This window comes from Oratosquilla oratoria, chromosome 18, assembly GCF_046742065.1.
Source record: "Oratosquilla oratoria isolate Oo_2021 chromosome 18, ASM4674206v1, whole genome shotgun sequence".
NCBI classification, from domain to species: domain Eukaryota; kingdom Metazoa; phylum Arthropoda; class Malacostraca; order Stomatopoda; family Squillidae; genus Oratosquilla; species Oratosquilla oratoria.
This window is the reverse complement of record NC_134794.1, coordinates 43,162,497-43,183,210: the sequence shown is the minus strand read 5'-3', so window position 1 is coordinate 43,183,210 and position 20,714 is coordinate 43,162,497. Positions and strand designations below refer to the sequence as shown.

General features: G+C 35.8%; 1 protein-coding gene across 1 annotated transcript; it reads right to left on the bottom strand.

The window, feature by feature from the left end:
* Nucleotides 1–470: 470 nt before the first annotated feature.
* LOC143035176 (uncharacterized) lies at nt 471–19,175 on the bottom strand. The gene is made up of 4 exons (XM_076201843.1): nt 18,641–19,175; nt 9,012–10,754; nt 5,915–5,992; nt 471–4,657 (listed from the first exon to the last, which is right to left on the bottom strand). Exons 1-4 carry the CDS (start codon nt 18,936–18,938, stop codon nt 4,317–4,319), a joined length of 2,460 nt encoding a protein of 819 aa, XP_076057958.1. The 5' UTR covers nt 18,939–19,175; the 3' UTR covers nt 471–4,316.
* Between the last annotated feature and the right edge of the window lie 1,539 nt (nt 19,176–20,714).

Genomic DNA, 20,714 nt, shown 5'->3' with positions numbered 1-20,714 from the left:
AAACACATTCAAACTCTTCTTTGATTCTCTTAAATTCCATGTCTGTGCCCCATACAAAGTTGTCACCACACTCACCCCTTCAAACTATCTCCTCTTTGCATTCATTCCCAGATGCCTACTTCTAATGACACTTTTTAATGCCTCAAGGCATTTACTTACTTCTCTCAGTCTACAATTTACCTCTACCTCCACTCCTCCCTTTCCTGCCACATGCAACCACAAATACCCAAAGCTATCCACTTCTTTCAGCCTCTCTCTTTTAAGTCTTACTTCTAACTCACTGGTATCCTCTCACTTTGTACATCTCATCATCTTGCTTTTACCAACATTTACCTTCAAATTTTCCTAGTGCATACCTTTCCAAACTGCACCACTAACTCCCTTAATCACCCCTCTAATTCTGCCACAAGCATAGTGTTGTCAGCAAAACAACAACTAGCTGACCTTCCACTTTTCTCCATTTTCTTTAATAACCATCTCCAGTCCCCTGCCCTGGGAAATAGCTCTAGAAATCATCACCAAATTATTCAACAAAGAATATAGGTGAAAGAGAAAGATCTGAATGTTGATAATGGATAATTTGTCACCTGACAAACATATGGATATGACTGTGGGGAGATATGGATTGCTTGAGAACCATACAGGTGATTTTTCATTACATAAATAAACATACATACATTTACCAAGGCTTCTTCCCCCTTACAAGGGAGGTAGCCAAAAAGAAAAAGGCATAAAATCATTCTCATCCATTTCATCCCTAAATACACTCCACTCTCCTCCCATCTTAGCACCTCCTGGATGATGGGTCATCCCCGCACCTTGTCCACTGAATAAAGAGGAAGAAAAAAAGAAAAAGAAAAGAAGAGGAAAAAAAATCTTCCCTAGATTGTAATATATAGTAGTGATATGGTCAATACATTAAATAAGACTGAGAGAATACAGAAAGTAGTAAACAAAATAATTCCCAGCATTGCAGACAAGTTGTACAAGGAGAGACTACGAGTAGAAGCATTAAACCTGCCATCATCAAAGGATAGAAAAAAGGCAACTTGATTGTGGTATTCAGATTAATGAAAGGGATGGAGATTTAAATTTTGGATGGAAGACCATAATGAAGGATGTGAAAAAAAATGCAGTTTTTGATACTGATGTGTAAATGCCTGGACAAGCCTAGATGACATGGCCCAAGCTGGAACCATAAGTTAATTTTTTAAAATGAGGTAAGATAATACTGGTCAACAAAGAATCTGTCCCAAGGAAAACAATAGCTGTATCCTATATGTTTTTGCATGCAGAATCCAAAAATAATGTCCAATTTTTTCCATCACCCACAATTTTTGTGTTTCACGGTATGTCACTTTATGTGTGTTATGTGGGATAAATTTCAATAAAGTGGTTGGCTACATTGTGTGAGATTGTTATGCACTTTCAGCCAATCTGTTCTTCTAGTGAACCACATTTATTGAGTCTGGGAGATCTGAATGATCTTGTGTGAGATTTAAATGTGTAAAAAAAAAAAAAAATCTGAACTTCTTGTTTGCAGGTTAAAGGGCTGGAATCTTCTCCAGAAAGAATCCAAAGTTAGTTTTTATCATAAGTGTCATTGTGATTTGAACAGTTTTTCTCACTTGAGGATAGTGTGGTGTTTTGCAATGATGTATATTCTGTTATGGAGGAACTTAACCATAAATATGACAGGAGTGAGCGGTGCTTGCTTATCGACTCTTCGAAAGTGAGCGTGATAGCTGTTTTGCTCCACAATGGAAACAAGTTTCCTTTTGTTCCTCTGACCCATGCAGCTAACATGACGGAAACATATAAGAGTATGATGCTTCTACTGCAAAAAATGAAGAGCATAAATGGAATATCTGTGGTTACACATAGTTTTGTTGCTTTCTCTGTGAGACAGTTGGGATAAGAAAAATCATTATGAAAAGAATGTGTGGCTGAAATAATCTCTGGCCCCAGGAGAGAAGAATGTTGTCAATCCTCCTCTTGTTGATTCAGCGAAAATTTATCTGCCTCCTTTGCATATTAAGCTAGGATTGATGAAAATTTTGTTAAAGATATGGATAGAAATGGAAAGGGATTCACGTATTTGAAAAATAAGTTTCCGAGAGTAAGTGATGCAAAAATCAAAGGTATTTTTGTTGGACCACAGATTGGGGAGCTGATGAGAGACCAGAATTTTGATGAAGAGCTAAATCATCTTGAAAAAGCTGCATGACTGTCATTTAAGAAAGTTTATGTATAGTTTTTGGAGAATCACAAAGCAAATAACTATTCTGAAATTGTAGAAGAGCTACTGACACCCTACAAAGCCTTGGGATGCAATAGGAGCCTAAATATCCACTTTCTAGACTCTCACTTGGACTTTTTCCCTGCAAATTTTGGCACCATCAGTGATGAGCATGATTAGAGGTTTCACCAGGACATTCTGAATATAGAAACCCAGTATCAAGGAAAGTGGAGCTCTTCAATGTTGGCTGATTAATGTTGGACACTAAAAAGAGATCTTCCAGAAGCAAAATACACTTGAAAATCATACATTTCTACATTTTAAAGGCAAGTTTAATTGAAATATCAACCTCATTTACTATAATTGTTCGAAATTTAATATGCTATCACAGAAAAACTATGCCTGATAGAAAAATTCTGAAAACATATTTGAAATCAGCAGAAAAAATTCTATCAAGTTCACCTCCTTTTGCTTGTGGGACAGGTATTTTAATAAATTTTGTTAACCATTGTAATTGGAGAATAAGAGACAGGAATCTATGAGCATAACTCCTTTCCTGTATACAACAATTGAATAAATACTGTTAAGTAAATACACTATAAGACTGTCATATCACAAGTGAACTGAATTACGTAATTACTCAATACTGCTCTGCTGCAGCTGGGCCAATCATTCATGTCTTCTGTTTACACATGGTCAACCAGAAGTAGGCTAGACTGGCTGTTGCAAACACACTCACAACAGACAGAAACAAACATATATGATTTTAGGGTTCACAAACATTTTTGATTGTTAAACTTTATTTACTTTACCAGAAAAAAGATCAATAGAAAATACTAATCTGCTAATGAAAGAATTAAGCTTTGCTGATTAGTGATATTACAGAGTAATGGAATTGTACCCACCCCTGTATTCAATATTCTTGCATTATATACTCAATATGGATATACTCTGTACAGTTTAGAAAACTAAAAAATATATGACTACTGATTGGATTTTTAGCCTGTTTATTTCTTATGTTTAATGACTATATATTTTTATCACATATCTAACAGCATTGCAAACCTAGATGTGTTTATATATCTGGGTGCAGTATAGGAAGCATCCTGTCAACCGGGCTTTCATAATTGTTTGTTTATGAACAGCATCTATTAGGTCAAGTCTGTATATGTGGCATGGTGAGTTACGGTTTTAATGTGCATATGAATGTGGTAAATGAGGTGGCTCATAATGTCATGGTCATTATATTTCATTCACTGAAACTCAGCTGAAAAATATAATGGCATACAGTACTACCTCTCATTAACGGACTAAAAGGGGGGTAACGGTGTCCGTTGATGTGAATAATCCGTTGATTTGGAGTGGTTTTTGGGTGGCATAGTGATTGCACAGCACTAAACAACAGCACCAAAAACACAGTGAAAACACCGCAAACACTTCTAATTAACGTCTGTTAATGAGAGGTAGTACTGTAATACAGTCTAGTGCCAGACTGTATATATGGTACAGAGAGCCTTGAAAATCTAGTCAACTTTTAGATAAGTTATATGAAAAATCAATTTTTTTTTCACAAGTTGTGAATTGACTTTTACCTGAGATTGACTACTACACAAATACTGTATATATATATATAGTAGTTTACTTTTAGGATACTAAAAGACTTGCCTACAGATTACTTACTATAATCACCACCAAAAGTCCTGTCACCATCACCCTAAATTAAACTTGCAACTGTAACTGTCACTATTCCTCATTCATTGATATATTTTTCATTCATTATTCTACAATATCTTTTTTTAAAGTGATATTGCATTAATGCAATGATAATATAACTTATGTTTTCATATCTAACTTCATGAGGAACAACAATTATTGTTGCAACAAATGTTCTTATCAAGGAACTTCAAATTTGTATGACTACAATGAAATGGCAAAATTTTAGATAAACATGTACTGTACAGTTTATAGCTTTCTACAAAATTATAAAATTAATGGAAATAATATATTTACACTTTACATAAATAGCACCAAATCATTTTTATATAAAAATAAATCAAATATGTACAAACAGATTCTCTCATGTAATACCCACAGGGTCTGTGATTTCCTCTTCTTCAAACTCTATTTCTGGAATACTGTCAATTGGTTCTGTTTTCAACTCATGACAAAGGGGTTCTTCTGTGAACAAATTGCTGTCCCTGAGAGCATTGGTTTCATCACTCCATTCAGCCTCAGTTTTAGACTCAACAGTTGACATCAAGTCAGAAATAATCAAAGGAGGACTGCTTCTTTTGTTGTCATGGTTTACCATAACATCAGCAACTTGTGAAGAGGTGGTACAATTTAATCCTGAGTTGTTTACCAGGGGTATCAAAAGACTGGGTTGTTGTGCTTGGCCAGGGGCATTCACACGCGATGCTGCAATAGAAGGAGAGCATTGAAAATAGAACTATTTATTCAACCTACATGACATTACTCAAAAAGCAAAGTGGATAGGTATGGTGCACAAGCATAAAGCCAGGAAATAACTTTTCAACCTTACTCTAAAGCTTTTGGAGTATCCACTCAGATATGTGTGTATTAAAACCTTGTATGGTTTATTGAAATCATAAGTTTTGTGCAGTTAATATTTTATCACTTTAATGACATATCAGAGGGGGACTATGTCGTGACACATAGGTAAGATGAAAAAATCCCACTGTCGGAGAAAGTAAATGGATGAAAAATAGAATTAACTGTATATTTCGACCACTCTCTGTGGTCCTCTTCAGCAGACATTGTAATAACATATCTATAGACAAATTATACAGCATTCTTCCATGATAAGAGACTAAACCCAACTCAAAAAAGAATGATGATCACTTTTAATTTTTGTCTTCCTCACTATTGCTCTCCTTCAATTTAATTTTTACCACTTATAACTCCATCTCTTCAACATGATATTGTCCCTAAGGATAGAAACATTATCTATTGTTATCTAATTGGATTCACCTAGTTGTAGTAATGTAGTATGTATATTGAGATGGATGGATAAGGTGAAGGAAGCTTTACATGCATGTGAAATGTCTGTTGAACAAGGAAGAAAGAGTACTAAAGATAGGAGTGAATGATGGGAGATTGTAAATGGATGAGAGGGTGACATAGCTTGAAAAGATGATTCATCTTTTTCATAACCGAGTGGATGAGGAGGTGGGGACACTATATGGTGAAGAGGTGGGAGTAAACTAGCTTGAGCTGTTGGACCTTGCTGCAGAAGAGCTATTTCTTACTGTTTTGCCTTTGATTCAAGAACTGTAGCAGGAAACAGAATGATCCTTTGTCCCCAAGATTCTGAGATACGAGGGCTGATTCAGCGTCTTTATTTGTTTATGATGTGGGTGTGTGCTTTGACTTGCCCGTCCCCTTTATAATAAGAATGAGCCTTTTGTAGACAAATATACTATTTCTTCAAATTACATTATAAACTCTCTTTTAAAAATCAATGTTCAACAGTGATCACTTATAAGTCAAAATAATTAATCAGAAACAAATACTAGAATACCTATAAATCTTTATGTCATATTACTGTACTGCAGAATCACAAAAAAGACCCACACAGTAGGCCTATTCATTTCCTTGACTCATTGGGAATGATAATCTTCTTTACTTCTACAATACTAAAATTTATTTCCTTACCAACTAGAAAGCTTTGAGTGGCTGGTGCTACTTTCTTCCCTTTTTCCTTCTTAAGTCTGAGTCTTTGTAAATGGCGATCTGAAACAAAATAATAAATTCAGAAGCAGATGTTTAAGTAAGTAAGGATGGTGTATGCATATCTACCTTGCTATAGTTTACAAGATGAAGGTTATTTTTATAATATCCAACCTTGCAGCATAGTTCACTCTACATAATCTTTACTGAATTCTCCCATGTTCTGAGTTTACAACACCTCTTGAGTATTTACCCAGTTCTAGTAAATATACTAAGCAGTGAATTTTTGCTGGTGACCACAAATGAGATCAGAAAGAATCAGTAATTCCCATGCGCTTTTGTGGTATTCGCATCTTCAGGGGAATACAAATGAAATTAGTAGTACAATAAAGTTCATAAGACAAGAGACTAAACACTAAGAAAGGAACTGGCAATGCACAAATAGTCACAAATAAAAAAGATTCAATCTTAGAGAACAAAATAAATCACCAAATTACTTTTGGTCACTTACAATCTGATTACAAATTGTGTTGATGATGAATTTATCTAAGTTATAAATGCCACTACTGATATTAAGATTAGGACCTTCAGAATGTTTTATGATACTACTTTCTATAATGTTTCTATTGACAAATGAATTACAGTAAAATTCCTTTTATTTGACCTTGGGTGGGACCTACCCTAGATCGGCGTTTGGACTACACTAACAGATTAAAAAAAATCACTGGTTTGGGATATTTTCACATATTTATGGTACAGTGAAGCATAATAAACAACACAAAAGAGTGGAGGAAAAACAACCACCTATGACCAAATGTAAGCAAACACCAAAATGACCGCGAAAATAACAGCCGATCTGAGTGCAATGAGTCGGTAGTGGTGACAGCAACAACTAAACATTCACTTGATGGTCAGATGTTTGGGGAAATTCAACTTTTTATCCAACTTGGGACATTGAAGAAAAATGTCGGATGTTTGGACTAGTCGGATGTTCGAAGGTCAGATAAAAGGAATTTTACTGTACAAGAAAAAATAGAGGAAGCATTAGTCCAATTAATACAATAATTGAAATCTTTCATGTGAATGAATAGAGCATTGGATTCTTGTGCTATTTTAACACTATATTTGTATTGTTTAATTCTAGTTGATAGTTCTTTGCCTGTTTGTCCAATATAATACTTTTCACAATCTCTGCAAGGGATTATGCATATGCAGCCATCTGGATCAACAGGTGAATTCTTAATTATTAATTTCTTAAATGTACATGGGTTATAAAGTGCTACTTTAAAATTCCATGTTTTAAGTAGATGAGGAACTTGAGAAAGATTACTACTATAAGGTAATACCAAAAGGTTCTTAGAGTCAAAAGGGGGAGAGGGTTGGATCCTATAGAATTTATTTTTTGCTAAAGGAAGGGCGTTATCTAAAAATATTCTAGGGTACATTAATCCCAAACCTAGATTACCAATAGACTCAAATTCCTCATCAATGAATTCAGGGCTGCATAAACAGAAGACATGTAAAGACATGGAGGAAAATACAGATTTCTTTTTACTTTACTATGGTGTGCCAAATAATAATGTCACAATAATAATGTCACATTAGTTGGCTTTCTATAAGCACTAAATTTAAAATCATTACCTTCCCTATGAATAAGGCAATCTAAAAAGAGCAATTTACTATTATTTTCTAATTCTACAGTAAAATCAATGGAGGGAGCCAAACTATTAAGAGAATGTAAAAATGCATCAAGGTCCTCATATCATGGCCACAGATAAAGAACATCATCAACACATCTATACCACATTGCATTAGATGGCAAAATTTCACACAATAGTTTCTTTTCAAAAAATTCCATGTAGAGATTAATCAAGACAATTGACCATTCATGAGTTTAAGAGAAAACTAGACACTGTGAGATACAAAGGCAGGACACCACGAGCATAGCTCCCCTTCCTGCAATATACAACTAGGTAAATATACTAAAACTATAGTCTGTGTGCTCCAAGAATCCATTAGGGTGTGGCATACTTTTTGATTTACTACTAGCCATTCTACCAAATCAACTTCTGTACATGCCTCTCTTTCTTTCTCTTATTTCCTATCTGCTATTTGAATTCTTTTTTCTATATTCTGTATATAGCAAACCACTACCTGAACTGACACTATAAAACACAATAAACAATCTAATCTTAAACTATGCAACTTCAAATGTAAGTCCAGAGGGAAAAAAATACAACAATCTTACAAATCATCCACTTAAGATCAGGTCATCATCTTGCAGTGAACCTGTCTGGTTCCAGGTGCTACATACCCTAAATTCTTGCATCACATTCAAATAGGAAACACATCATCCACTACTCTTTCATATACACCCAGCACAGATAATAATCTAACATTGATTCTATGAAAACTCCCCAGAGAAAAATTAGAAATTTGATTTGAGACCACAGGATTTGAGGGAAAGAAACTTACAATGACAGGTATAGGAACATAGATACCTAGTCTCAAGTAATGCTTCTAGATAAAGTGGAATATAAAAATACTAACTCATCTTATAAACTAATTTTCAATGTGTCTTCAATTTATTCCCATCACTCAATGTTGCATCTTTCTCTCTCCCTCTCCTCTGTTTCTTGTTAGGGTCACTGTTCCTTTCAGCCTAGTACCAAAGCTGCTTACCCTTACCCCTTAGAACAGTCCCTAATATTAAATTGGCCAATCAATCCTTCTCTGTAATAAACATCTCTTGCAATCACTAACAAGTATACTCTCTTTCCTTCCACTTAGACTATATAACTCTTTACCTTCAAATACCTTTCTACCAACAACTTGGAACTTTTTTCAAAAAGGGAGCACGAAGTTGCTCTTTCAATACTTCATACTAAATTGGTAAATAACATTTCCTATCCATTCTTGTGCAGTGATTTCCAGTACTTATAATTATTGCTAACAAATTCCTTTGTTGTTTGTACATGCAAATATCTTTATGTCAAACTTGCATGAAAATGAACCTTATCAAATACTTTCTTCACACAATTTCTAATCCTCATCTACTATACTCCCACCATACCCCATTTACCTGGAAGTTTCTTGGCAGAACTGAGTTTGAAGGATTTGATCTCCTGTTTAGCTTTGGCCAATTTGCATTCCAGGTAGTTCATACGTGACATCATCTTCGAAAGCTTCTTATGTTCATTAGTCTCTAAATTTTTCTGAATGGTCACTACTATGTCACTGCTAGACTCACTTGCCGAGGTGTTCATTCCATTTTCAGCATTTGCATGGCTAGTTGCAGGTTTAGCAATACTGGCTAAAGGGTATGATGAAGCTATGTCCTTCTTGGCGCTGATCAAACTGGAAAGGCTATGTTTAAATTTTCCTTTCCCTGCAACCACTGGAAAATTACCATTTTCACTTGTGTTCAGCATAAGAGATCCTCCCTTTATGACTAGTGGAGTTGTCAAGGAGTTTGTGGTTGATGTTGGTGAAGGAATTGTACTACTGGTGACAATAACGGATGAAGGAGATTTGGTCATTAAGGCTACAGGTGATAACTTGGACATTTGTGTATAATCATTATGTTTTATCTTTGGTTTAGAACATTTATCCAAAATAATAGGAACTTTTAGAACCACAGAATTGTTAGCAACTGAAGTTGTTGTAGTTGTAGCTATCTGTGAAGTAATGGTTGAAGTTGCTGGCCTAGCTACAGAATCTTGGGCAATCTCCTTCACACCAGATGGAGCTAACAGAACACTTTTTTGACCCATTACAACCATAGATGGTTTTGCATGTGTGGGAATTTGCTTTCCTGTGATTCCCTTTGAATTTCTAACATTAGATTTGCTGCTTCCATTCAACAACTGTTTTTTTTTATTTTGTTGCAGTGCCATGTGACCAAGATTACCAATTTGTACAATTGTTTTGACTGGTTTGGTTTGAACTGAGGTTGTAGGAACACTCTGTGACTTCTTAGGCAATATACTCTTGAACTTACTAGGCTGAATGAAATGTGCACGAACAGCTGGTGAGCTTGCAGAGTCTTTCACTGAGACTGTTGATGATGTGGCACTTGAATACTTGGGTTTGGAAAGGCCTGCAGGTGTCATGGGAGCAAGACAAACACTTGTAGGAGTTATCAAACATTTCTGTCCCCCAGGTAATTCAATGGGGATCAATGAAGTAGTTGGGTTAATTTTAACTGGGAGAGAAGTCAATGACTTCGACACTGATTTGCTTGCTTCAGAACCTTTTACTACTGATTTCTGATTTGATTGTAGAAGACTCTGTCCTTCTATAGAAAGTGGAGGACAGGCCATATTAGAAGAGGATGAGGGCATAAGAACAAACTGGCTATGGTTTGGACCCTTGATTAATAACATAGGAGGGAGTTTCCCTTTTTTCGTGTCATCTATTGGTTTTGCACCCTCTTCTAAATTTTTAACCCCGCTTTCAGGAACATCCTTATCTTGTGCTTCTTCATTTGTTTCTGAATCATCTATTTCCCTTGTGTCACTGGCATCTACAGTAACTTCTTCATCTGGGCTTATCATTTTTTCACTTTCCTCAAATTCTGGAATCAATTCATGCTCTGATACTTCCATTTCCATCTTAAACTGCAAACCAAGATTTTCCTCGAGGTCTTGTGATTCAACCAAATCCAAGTACTGCTCTTTCTTGTCACCATTTTCAATTTTGGCTTCATATTTTTCATCACTCTGTGATTCAACCTTCACTTTAGTGATGTCCTCACAAACTTGTGTATTTGGACTGGGGTCATGATCTAAATCTTTCCTCTTTCTCTTCTTATTCAATCTTGGACCTACAGTGGAAGAGAAAAGTCGTCATTAGCATATAATTACCATACTGAAAGATTAATCAATTGGTGAATGTATGAATCACTGAAAATCAATCAATAAGTTTCTGAACATCAACATGCTATCAATATGGCCATCATATAGTGGTCCTGCAAGAGACATTAAAAAGAACAATTTCTCTCCCACTCATCTACAAATCTTGTTAACACCTTGACCTCATATATGTTATGGTACCCAGTCTCTCCACTAGACCCAACATCTCTATCAGATTTGACTTCCTCTACTTTCTCACCTAAGGAGAGCTGACAATCATTAACTACTTCCCTCCTTCTTCTCTTCCTACTCCTTCTCCTACCAGCTAGTGACAAAGAAAGAGATTGACACTAAAACAACATAGATGATAGTTCAGTGTTTCTTACTAGGAAGATTTATATGAGAGCCCAAAGAATATTGCCTGCAACTGTGTGGCTGTGGGGTTCTAGTCTGTGAAACTTGAAGTAGCAATTACTTGATAACAATAAATAAAACACCTTTCTTCTCATCCTGGAAATTGCTTTATGATGCTAATTCATATGGTTGATAAAAAAAGGTACATATCAATTACAATAATAATCCTGTTACTCCACAGAAGCTGGCAATGATCCCTGGTCCTCCTGTAGACCTCTGGGAAGAAACTTTGGACTGCTGTCTGTGTTGCATTAATGTTGCAGGAGTGAAGTTGTCACTGGTTGTCAGCTCTCCTTATGTGAAAAAGTGGAGGAATACAATACTGGTGTACTTACACAGAAAATGAACAATAATATTAGTAATAACAGTAATTGTTTCCATCCTACTACTTTCAGCTGGTGACATAAAAATGCTCCCATACCAATACAACACAGAAATCAATTCAAAGTTTCTTTCAAGAGAGAGCTGTAGGAAGGTGCTAGGATAATTTCCAGCCACTGTTGGGGTGCAGGTTTTCCATTTATTGAAACTTAAGACTATCTCTCTATCTCTGGTATATATATAGATAGCATTGAGTTTCAATAAACATAAAATCTGTAGCCCCACAGTGGCTGGAAATGATCCCTGGGCCTTCCCACAGATCTCTCTGGAAAGAAAATTTGGAATGTTGTTTGTGTTGTATTGGTGTTAGAACATTTCTATGTCACCAGTGCAGTCACCAGTTGTTAGATTTCCATCTGTAAAAAGGTGTAACTAATATAGATAACTTTAACAGAGATCCTGGGCCCTGTCTGAGGACTAAATGTCAGCCCCTCAGAGCACCTTCTAACTGAAATGAGGGAGTTGACGAGTTTTGAAAATGGACAACTCTGCTTTCCATCTTGAAAGACCCACCACGAGCAGGTATCTGTCTTTGGTGTCTAAATATAATTAAGAAATACAATATAAAATTTGAAACATTTGATCATCTTGATCTAGAAATCAAATATCCCAGTAAATCATTAAGAATATTTTAAACTGTATGTGGATGATACCCAGTTTTACTTCCCAATTACATCAGTGACACACAAGAAAAAATACAATGAATAATGACCAATAGCTATTCAAGAAGATTTAGATAAACTACAGCAATGGTGTGAAAAGTGGTTAATGAAATTTAACCCAGGTAGATGTAAGGTTATGCACATACGCAAAAATAACAATAAGTACAATTAAAAGTTATTTGGAAATTTGTTATAAAAAAATGATAGTGAAAAGAATCTAAGCGTAATTATCAGTAATGATCTCAAATCATCCGAGCAATGTATTTCTGTCTCAGATAAAGCAAATAAGATTCTAAGATCAAATGAGTGATCCTTTGATTTTAAAATTCCATATATCATTAACAGGCTATATAAATCATTAATTCATCCACATTTGGAATATGCTGTTTCTGTATGGTAAATGAATCTCATTAACCCCTTCCATACGATGATGCCTATGTAGGCGTCATGAGGTGTGAATGGGTATATGAGGCCAGCATCGGTGTCTTGTTTATATTTATTTTGTAGTTCTACATGACCCCAGAATTCTGTGAGCTGGTTTGGTCACATTTTCTGTGTTTACTATTACTCAGAGTGAAAGAGAATGAGTAATACAGCAGTGACTTTATATTTCATAATACAAATAGTGTGATGCATCGCACATTAGTATCTGATGCTGCACATGAAAATTTGATTTGTACTGAAGGGTTTAAAGACACTGACAGATTGGAAAAAGTACAATGGTGAGCCACAAAACTGATTCCAAATATCAGATATAAATCATATGAAAATCAATTAACAAATATGAATCTATTTTGTCCCAATAAGCATAGAATCAGGGGTGACTTGATACAGGTCTTCAAGATTCTAAAGGTAATTAACAATACCAAGAGTCATGCAATATTCACACTGAATACAAATCAGACAAAAAATAATGGTCTCAAACTGTCAGGAAATAGATTTAATTTGGAAGTGGGTAGAAACAACATTGCCAACCATGTAGTAAATGAATGGAATAAACTTCCTGCTGAGGCAGTGCAATGTAGTACAGTTTGAAGTTTTAAGATTCATTTAGATAAACAGTAATCTTTGCCATTTAATTTAGTTTTATTCATATATTCATTATTATCTATGTTTATCTTTTTATTTATTTATTCATTATTGTAAATTACTATTTATCTGCTTGTTTATTATTTATCATCATCTATTTATTTAGAAGTAAAGCACAAGGTAAAGGAGGCAAAGAGGACAACAGATGTGAGGGTAAGATTATGACAGAAAATTTTGAAAGTAATAAAAAGATGTTTTGGAAAGAAATTAAGACAGTAAGAGGAGGCGAATCAAGTAGAGAAGAAAAGGTAAAAGGTGCAGATGGAGAGATGATAATGGAAGAGAAGGCAGTAAGGGGAAGATGGGCAGAGCATTTTAGGGAGTTGCTAAATGTGAAGGAGGATAGGGAGGGAAAGATAATTGCAGTGGGAAGTGCTAAGAAAATGAGAGTGATGAATGAGAAAAATGGAGGAGAAATAAGGAAGGAGGAAGTGAAGGCAGTTGTTAAGATGATGAGAGCAGGTAAGGCACCTGGTCTGGATGGATGCCATACAGAATGTCTTAAAAAAAGGAGGTACAGTGATGGTGGACTGGCTGGTGAGATTATTTAATGTTTGCTGGAGAAAGGGTAGAGTGCCAGAGCATTGGAGGAGTGCCTGTATAGTTCCACTTTACAAGGGAAAAGGGGACAAGTGTGAGTGTAGTAGTTTCAGAGGGATTAGCTTGTTAAGTGTAGTTGGGAAGGTGTATGGAAGAATCTTGATTCAGTGTTGTCAGCAAATCACTCTTTCATACAATCTCCTCTTAGCATCCATTCCCAAATGTCTATTTCTCATTGCACTTTTTAATCCCCCAAGGCATTTACTTGCTTCTCTCCATCCACATTCTACTTCCACTTCCACTTCTCCCTTTCCCACCATATTTGCACCCAAGTATCTAAAGCTATCCACTTCCTCCAGTCTCATTTCCAATTTGCTGATATCCTCTTCTCTTGTGCATCTCATCATCTTAATTTTACCCACAATTACCTTCTACTTCCTTCTTTCACACACCTTCCCAAACTCCATCACTAATGTCCTTAATCCCTCCTCTAATCCTGATACAAGCACAGTATCATCAGCAAACAAATGACTTTCCATTTTCTTTAACTATCTCCAATCCCCAGCCCATTACTCTTGTGTTTACTACTTGCACCACCCCATCCATGTAAAAATTGAACAGCTAAGGCGACATAACACACCCCTGGGGAAGTCCCACATTTACCTCAAACCACTTGCTCTCTCCATTTTTAATTCCAACTCAGGCTCTACTACTTTTGTAAAATCTCTTGACTGCTCTTAACACCTTTCCTCCTATCCAAATTAATAAAGGCAAAAAAAAAAAACATCCTTCCCTTTTCCTAAAGCATTCTCACATATCTGCCTTACCACAAAAATCTGATCCATGCAACCCCTACCCATTCTAAAGCTATGCTGTTCCTCTCCTAATCCTCTCAATCAAAACCATTCCATAAGCCTTCCCAATTACACTCAACAACTACTACACTTACAATTGTTTCCTTTTCCCTTATAAAGAGGAACTATACAGGCAGTCCTCCGGTACTCTACTAGACAAACAGTAAACCTCACCAGCCAGTCCACCATCACTACACCTCCCTTTTTTAGACACTCCACATGGCACCCAGGTACCTTATCTGCTATCATCATTTTAATAACTGCTTTCACCTCATCTTTTCTTATTTTTCCTCCATTTTCCTCATTCACTGTCATTTTCTTAGTGCTTCCCACTGCAATTACCTTTTCTTCCTTATCCTCCTTCACATTTACCAACTCCCTAAAATACTCTGTCCATCTTCCTCTTATTGCTGTCTCTTCCATTATCACCTCTCAATCTGTACCTTTCACCTTTTCTTCTCTAATTTATTCACCTCCTCTTCCTCTCTTAATTTCCATCCAAAACATTTTTTTTATTACTTTCAAAATTTTCTATCTTACTCTTACCCCATTTCACATCTGCTCTCCTCTTTGCCTCCTTTATCTTATGCTTTACTTCTCTTCTTTTTTCTCTGTATCTCTCAAGTGATTCATTCGTCCTATTTTGCAACCAATCTGTGAATGCTCGTTTCTTCTCTTCTACAACCTTCTTTACTTCATCATCCCACCACTCACTACCCTTCCTTCTACTTCCTCCTGTCATTCTTGTTCCACACACCATCTTTGCACACCTTATGACTCCCTCTTTAAAACATCCCCATTCCTCCTTCACTCCTAGTTCTACTCTATCCTTCACTCCCTCCCACTCCTCTCTCAGCTTCTTCTTGTACTGCTTCTCCTTTTCTTTCTCATTTAAGCAGTTTACTCTAAGCACCTCCCTACCTTCTGTCCTTTTCATCTTTCTCCATCTATCTTCCACTCTCAACTTACCTTTTACCAAAAAATGACCTGATATTCCCCCACTCTCCCCCTTTAGAAAATGTACATCCAAAACAATTCCTACTCTTCTCCTGGTTACCACTAAATAGTCCATTAAAACCCTATCTACCACCCTTCCATCCACCAACCTCTCCCGAAACACTATTTGCTATCATTAACTTTCTAAACATCTCCAATATCTACTCTCCACTACAATTTTTTCCTGGAACTCCACACTTCCCAATCACTCCATATAAATGGATAACAAAATTAATTAATTTTGCTAGTGCATTTAAATCAAGCAATCAATTGCATTTAAGTTTTGCTGACTGGAAATCCAGAGCCCCACGGCAGCGGACAATAGTTGTTGGGAACTCCTATAGATCTCTCTAGAAAGAAACCCTGGACTGATGTCTACATTGTATTAAAATGGGACTGTTATTATTTGACTGGCTTAAGAGGCAGGAGGAGAGCAATCACCAACTGTTAGCTCTCTTTGTGTTTAAAGGTGGAGGAAATACAAAGTTGATAAAGAGAGATTTTGTACCTAGCCCAAAGACCAAATGCCAACCCTTTGAGGCTGCATCTCCAAGTGGAAATGAAGTTGATGGGGGTCTGAAAATGGTTGAGAATGAGATGACTCTTTGGCATCCCTCTTCCTTATGCAGGTACCCATAATCAATCCCATGAATTTAAAGAACTCATTCACTCACATGGACTGAAATGGTGTACTGAAATCAACATAGTGATAGGAATACTGTATATCATAGCCTTGATAAAAGCAATACAATAACAAAAAGTTATGTTCTTCATTATGCAAGAACTCCATTAGCATATCTGCATTCAGGCCACTGTCTAGTTTTCAAACAATACATGGATTAGGCCAGGCCACATATGCAGACTATCTCGGACACAATTGCCACTCAGAAGATACCGAACACCCTATCTTACATTGCCCTACTCTTGCCTTACTCATACAACAGCACAATATCTCTTTTATGAGTGACTTGTGGGCTAACCCTGTGCACTGGATCAATTGATTGCCAAAGTCATAGAGGCAACAATACATGAGCAACTGTTAAGATACCTAAATGAGAATGAGATTATACCAGAAAATCAATCAATATATGTAAGAGGGACACTCATTTAACAAAAATAACTATGCTAAAAAATGAATGATTTAGTAAATGTAGGCTTGTTATAAGTGAAACATCTGACATTGTATTCATGGTACCTTAATAGAGGATCTCAAATCTATGGATACAAGCAGAAATACATTCAAATGTATGGCAAATTTTCTCATGAATAGACACATAATTGTATCAATGTAGAAAGATAGATAGAAAACTAAATGGAGGAGTGCCATAAAGATACTAGGTTCCAACATTGAATCTGTATGATAGTACTATCTCAAATACTCAGTAAGCATAATATAAACTTTAAACTGTATGTGAATGATACCCAGTTTTATTTCCCAGTTACCGACATCAGTGACACAAGAAAAAATACAATGAAAAATGACCAATATAATATACTAAATCAGTGTTTCCCAACCTTTTTTGGCTGCGACCCTAAATCCACTCTTAGCCTGGAGTCGCGACCCTAATTGTAATAATAAATTCAACCATTTCATGTTATATTTCTACGTACTTGCATAATGTTTATAAACTTTCGTTTTTATAGTTCAATTTATATTTACTAGTACAATGAATTTGAATACATTTGAAACTTGAATGAAAAAAAAGTTTAAAAAGACCCTCTGGCGACCCTCTGGCGACCCTCAAAAACACCCTCGCGACCCTGGGGTTGGGAACCACTGTACTAAATGAATAAGAAGCATCAGTTAAATGAAGAAAAGAACAGACATCATGGAATTCAGCTCAGAGAAAAACAATGTAAGGAAACCAGGCCAAATGGAAAGAATAAAGATACATAATATGATATAGGAATGTAATACAAACTATGATAGATTATATCTTAATAATTAATCAACAATAACTTAAAAATAAAGATATCTATATATATATACTGTACTGAATATGGTAAAACTGTGTACCTATCCTGTGAGACATATTGTACTTATAAAAAATATCTACATGAAGACACATAAAAGGTGGTGTTCCATAACTATGTAACTCCTAAACTTGACTAATGCAAGTCAGTATATCATAAACTACCAAGTAATATACTTAAGACTATAAATTGTGCAAAATAATGCTACTATTTTTATAAAAAGTTAGAATCATTCTTGAATTGGTTACTCTACTGGTTGTCAATTAATGTGGGAATCACAAATCACATATGTCTTTACTTATAAAATAAGATATGAAAAACCTGTGTATTTGTAAGACTGAATTGATTTGAACTCTTCACAAATGTCGAAGTTACAAATGCATCAGATAAACACTTATGTTTGAACCAGTCCAGTAAAATGAGAGGACACAGAATGTTTGAGAAACATGCTTAAGGACTTTAATATACTCTAACTGATTGAAGACACTACAGAAATGTATAATAATAATTAAATAAAGAGGCTAAAAACTTCCCTATTTGAGAGGTTCTATGATATAGAAAGTAAAATTATGGCATCTGAATATAAAATGTGAAAGAAGACAGTAAACTGTGACAAAGGCATAAAAACAACTTAATAAGGACTGTCTGACAAGGGTACATAGTCATTGACAGAGGGCAGCAACTGACCACCCACAATAAGAACAATAAGGTGATCAAATTCAAATAACTTTACAGAAGCCCAGCAAAATCAATTTTCTTTTAATATGAGCCCTTACATATCACAAAGTCTTCCCAAGTGCTATTGATCATTAACCACCCAATGACATTCAACATCTGATCATTTATGATAAATTATCCTAAAGCTTCTGAACACCAACTCTGTCAAACCAGTTTGAAATATGAAATAGTGTTAATTATAATGAATTAACACAACATAGAAATGCATACCTAAGGCAGCTAAGATTCTCTCCTTTAACTTCTTTTTAAATTCCTCTAATTCTTCTAGTTTTTCAATGCTGTTTGTGCAATTCTTGCACATAAAATTGGTTGGAAAAGCTGACAAGGGGAGCTCTTCGTCGATCAATAACTCTATTCTCCTTTTCATTTGAAACTCGGAGCCCTTTCTGTTGCTCCATATTTTACAATAATAAGATCTTGAAACATTGAAATTACAAAGAAAGCAAAATTTCCTATGATTTAAAGGTTGTGCGAAGGTTTTAGTTTGCGCTTGCAATGAATCTGCCATGTTTGTTTACATGTTGTGCTTTAGCAACTCCTCGTTTTCTATAATAAGAAATCTTCGCACGAAGTATCAAAAAAGACTTTTTCTTTACGTCTTTGTCCAATTAAATCATTACATATTTTTTTAACTTTCATATGGTTTCAAATAATGCGACCTTCTTGCCTTATCACTTGTGAGGGTCAAAACTCACTGAGGACGCGTAGCGTAAACGCGCGTACACGCGCACACACCTTAACACGCACGGATACACGCACGCGCGCGCGTATGCGCAGTTTCTTCCACGCGCATACGTACATTGGTATACATAAACTGTTTTAATAGAGATTAATCTGGACGACTGCAGTACGAGTGATTTCAGTTATCTACAAGGAACTTGCGACAACTTATCATGACTTTGATTTTAATAACTAATTTACATGATCAATTATCTAATGATGAAAAGTATTACTGAGATTGCGCAGAAAATGCTATATTCAATTTGAAGATAATTAATCAACTTGTGCCCGCTTCATTCCCATTGCTATGATGACGCACATTAAATATTTTGTCCTGGTTAATGCAAGGTTGTTTTTTATCATTAGATCCAGGATCACCCTGGTTATGAGGTCATTGAATTTGAAATTTGCAAGATTATTTTGGTCCAGATAAAAACCAGATTCAGGACAGGACGAGCGAGGCATGGCTCGATCGACCTCCCCAGCTCTGTCACGACTTTTCAACTGAATGAAATTGTCCGTCGTTATCCAGAACAAACTCTGAGGTCGACTTCAGAATGAAATGCTGATATATGATTTTTTTTTATGTAAAGTGGTACTTTATTGCCTGATTAATTATCCACGGCAAGGATTCCCCAACTGCTTAGAGAAAAATGCTAAACTTCATCCTGACCCGACTCGTAGGAACTTCATCTCAGAATTCTAAAATAAGTAGATCACTACAGCTATATCTGCATATAGAATTGCACACTTCTACACTGCAACAACAATGTGTAGGAGATGGAAACCACAGCTTCAATCTTTATATTACGCCGAAGAGAGTGTAGTAGAGGTGGCAAAGAAGGAATTCAAAGTGGGCAGCGGAACGGAAGGACGTCTGAAGTTAAAAGTGATCAGTAGAGTCACAGAAAAATGTGATATTTTGCTTAAAAATGTCAGAATGATAAGTCGTAACTAGTTCTTACGCACAAATGTAGTTTAGAATTGTACGCGGCAAATTCACTTGAGATAAGTCACCATCAAATGATCAGTGAAATGCCAAAGGAGTAAGACTACCACTCTGAGGTCTCAGACTACGAGACAATATGAAAAAGAAAAAGAAAATCGATTTATTTATATCTGTATATATTTATTTCTTCCTCTTTCTCTATATATACAGTATATGCAAACACACACACACACACACACACACACACACACACACACACACACACACACACACACACACACACACACACACACACACACACACACACACACACACACACACACACACACACACACAAGATTCACACAGAAGTCGTATTTTGAATTTCCAAGTAATATAAAAAGCACCGTAAGTTTAACAACTATTGCCGAAGAACCAGACCAACAACATAGTCCTTTGTTAACGTGATGTAAGCCTCTCTTATCTTGGACTGAGAATAAACGTAATATCTTATAATGTAGAACACATTCCTCTAAGTTCAGTAAATGATATAGATGATTCGATTTAAAGTCGCGAACTTCCCCTATAAGGGGAGGGACGTTGTCCCAATCTTAGAACTTTGCAGCGTGGAATTTC

What these genes read in the sequence shown, in the direction of transcription:
- LOC143035176 (XM_076201843.1), bottom strand. Translation starts at nt 18,938, where the DNA reads ATGGCAGATTCATTGCAAGCGCAAACTAAAACCTTCGCACAACCTTTA. An exon ending in GAGAATCTTAGCTGCCTTAG is followed by an intron (nt 10,755 to 18,640) that starts GTATGCATTTCT and finishes CTTCCACTGTAG; the next exon opens with GTCCAAGATTGAATAAGAAG. An exon ending in CACTCAAAGCTTTCTAGTTG is followed by an intron (nt 4,658 to 5,914) that starts GTAAGGAAATAA and finishes CTTCTATTGCAG; the next exon opens with CATCGCGTGTGAATGCCCCT.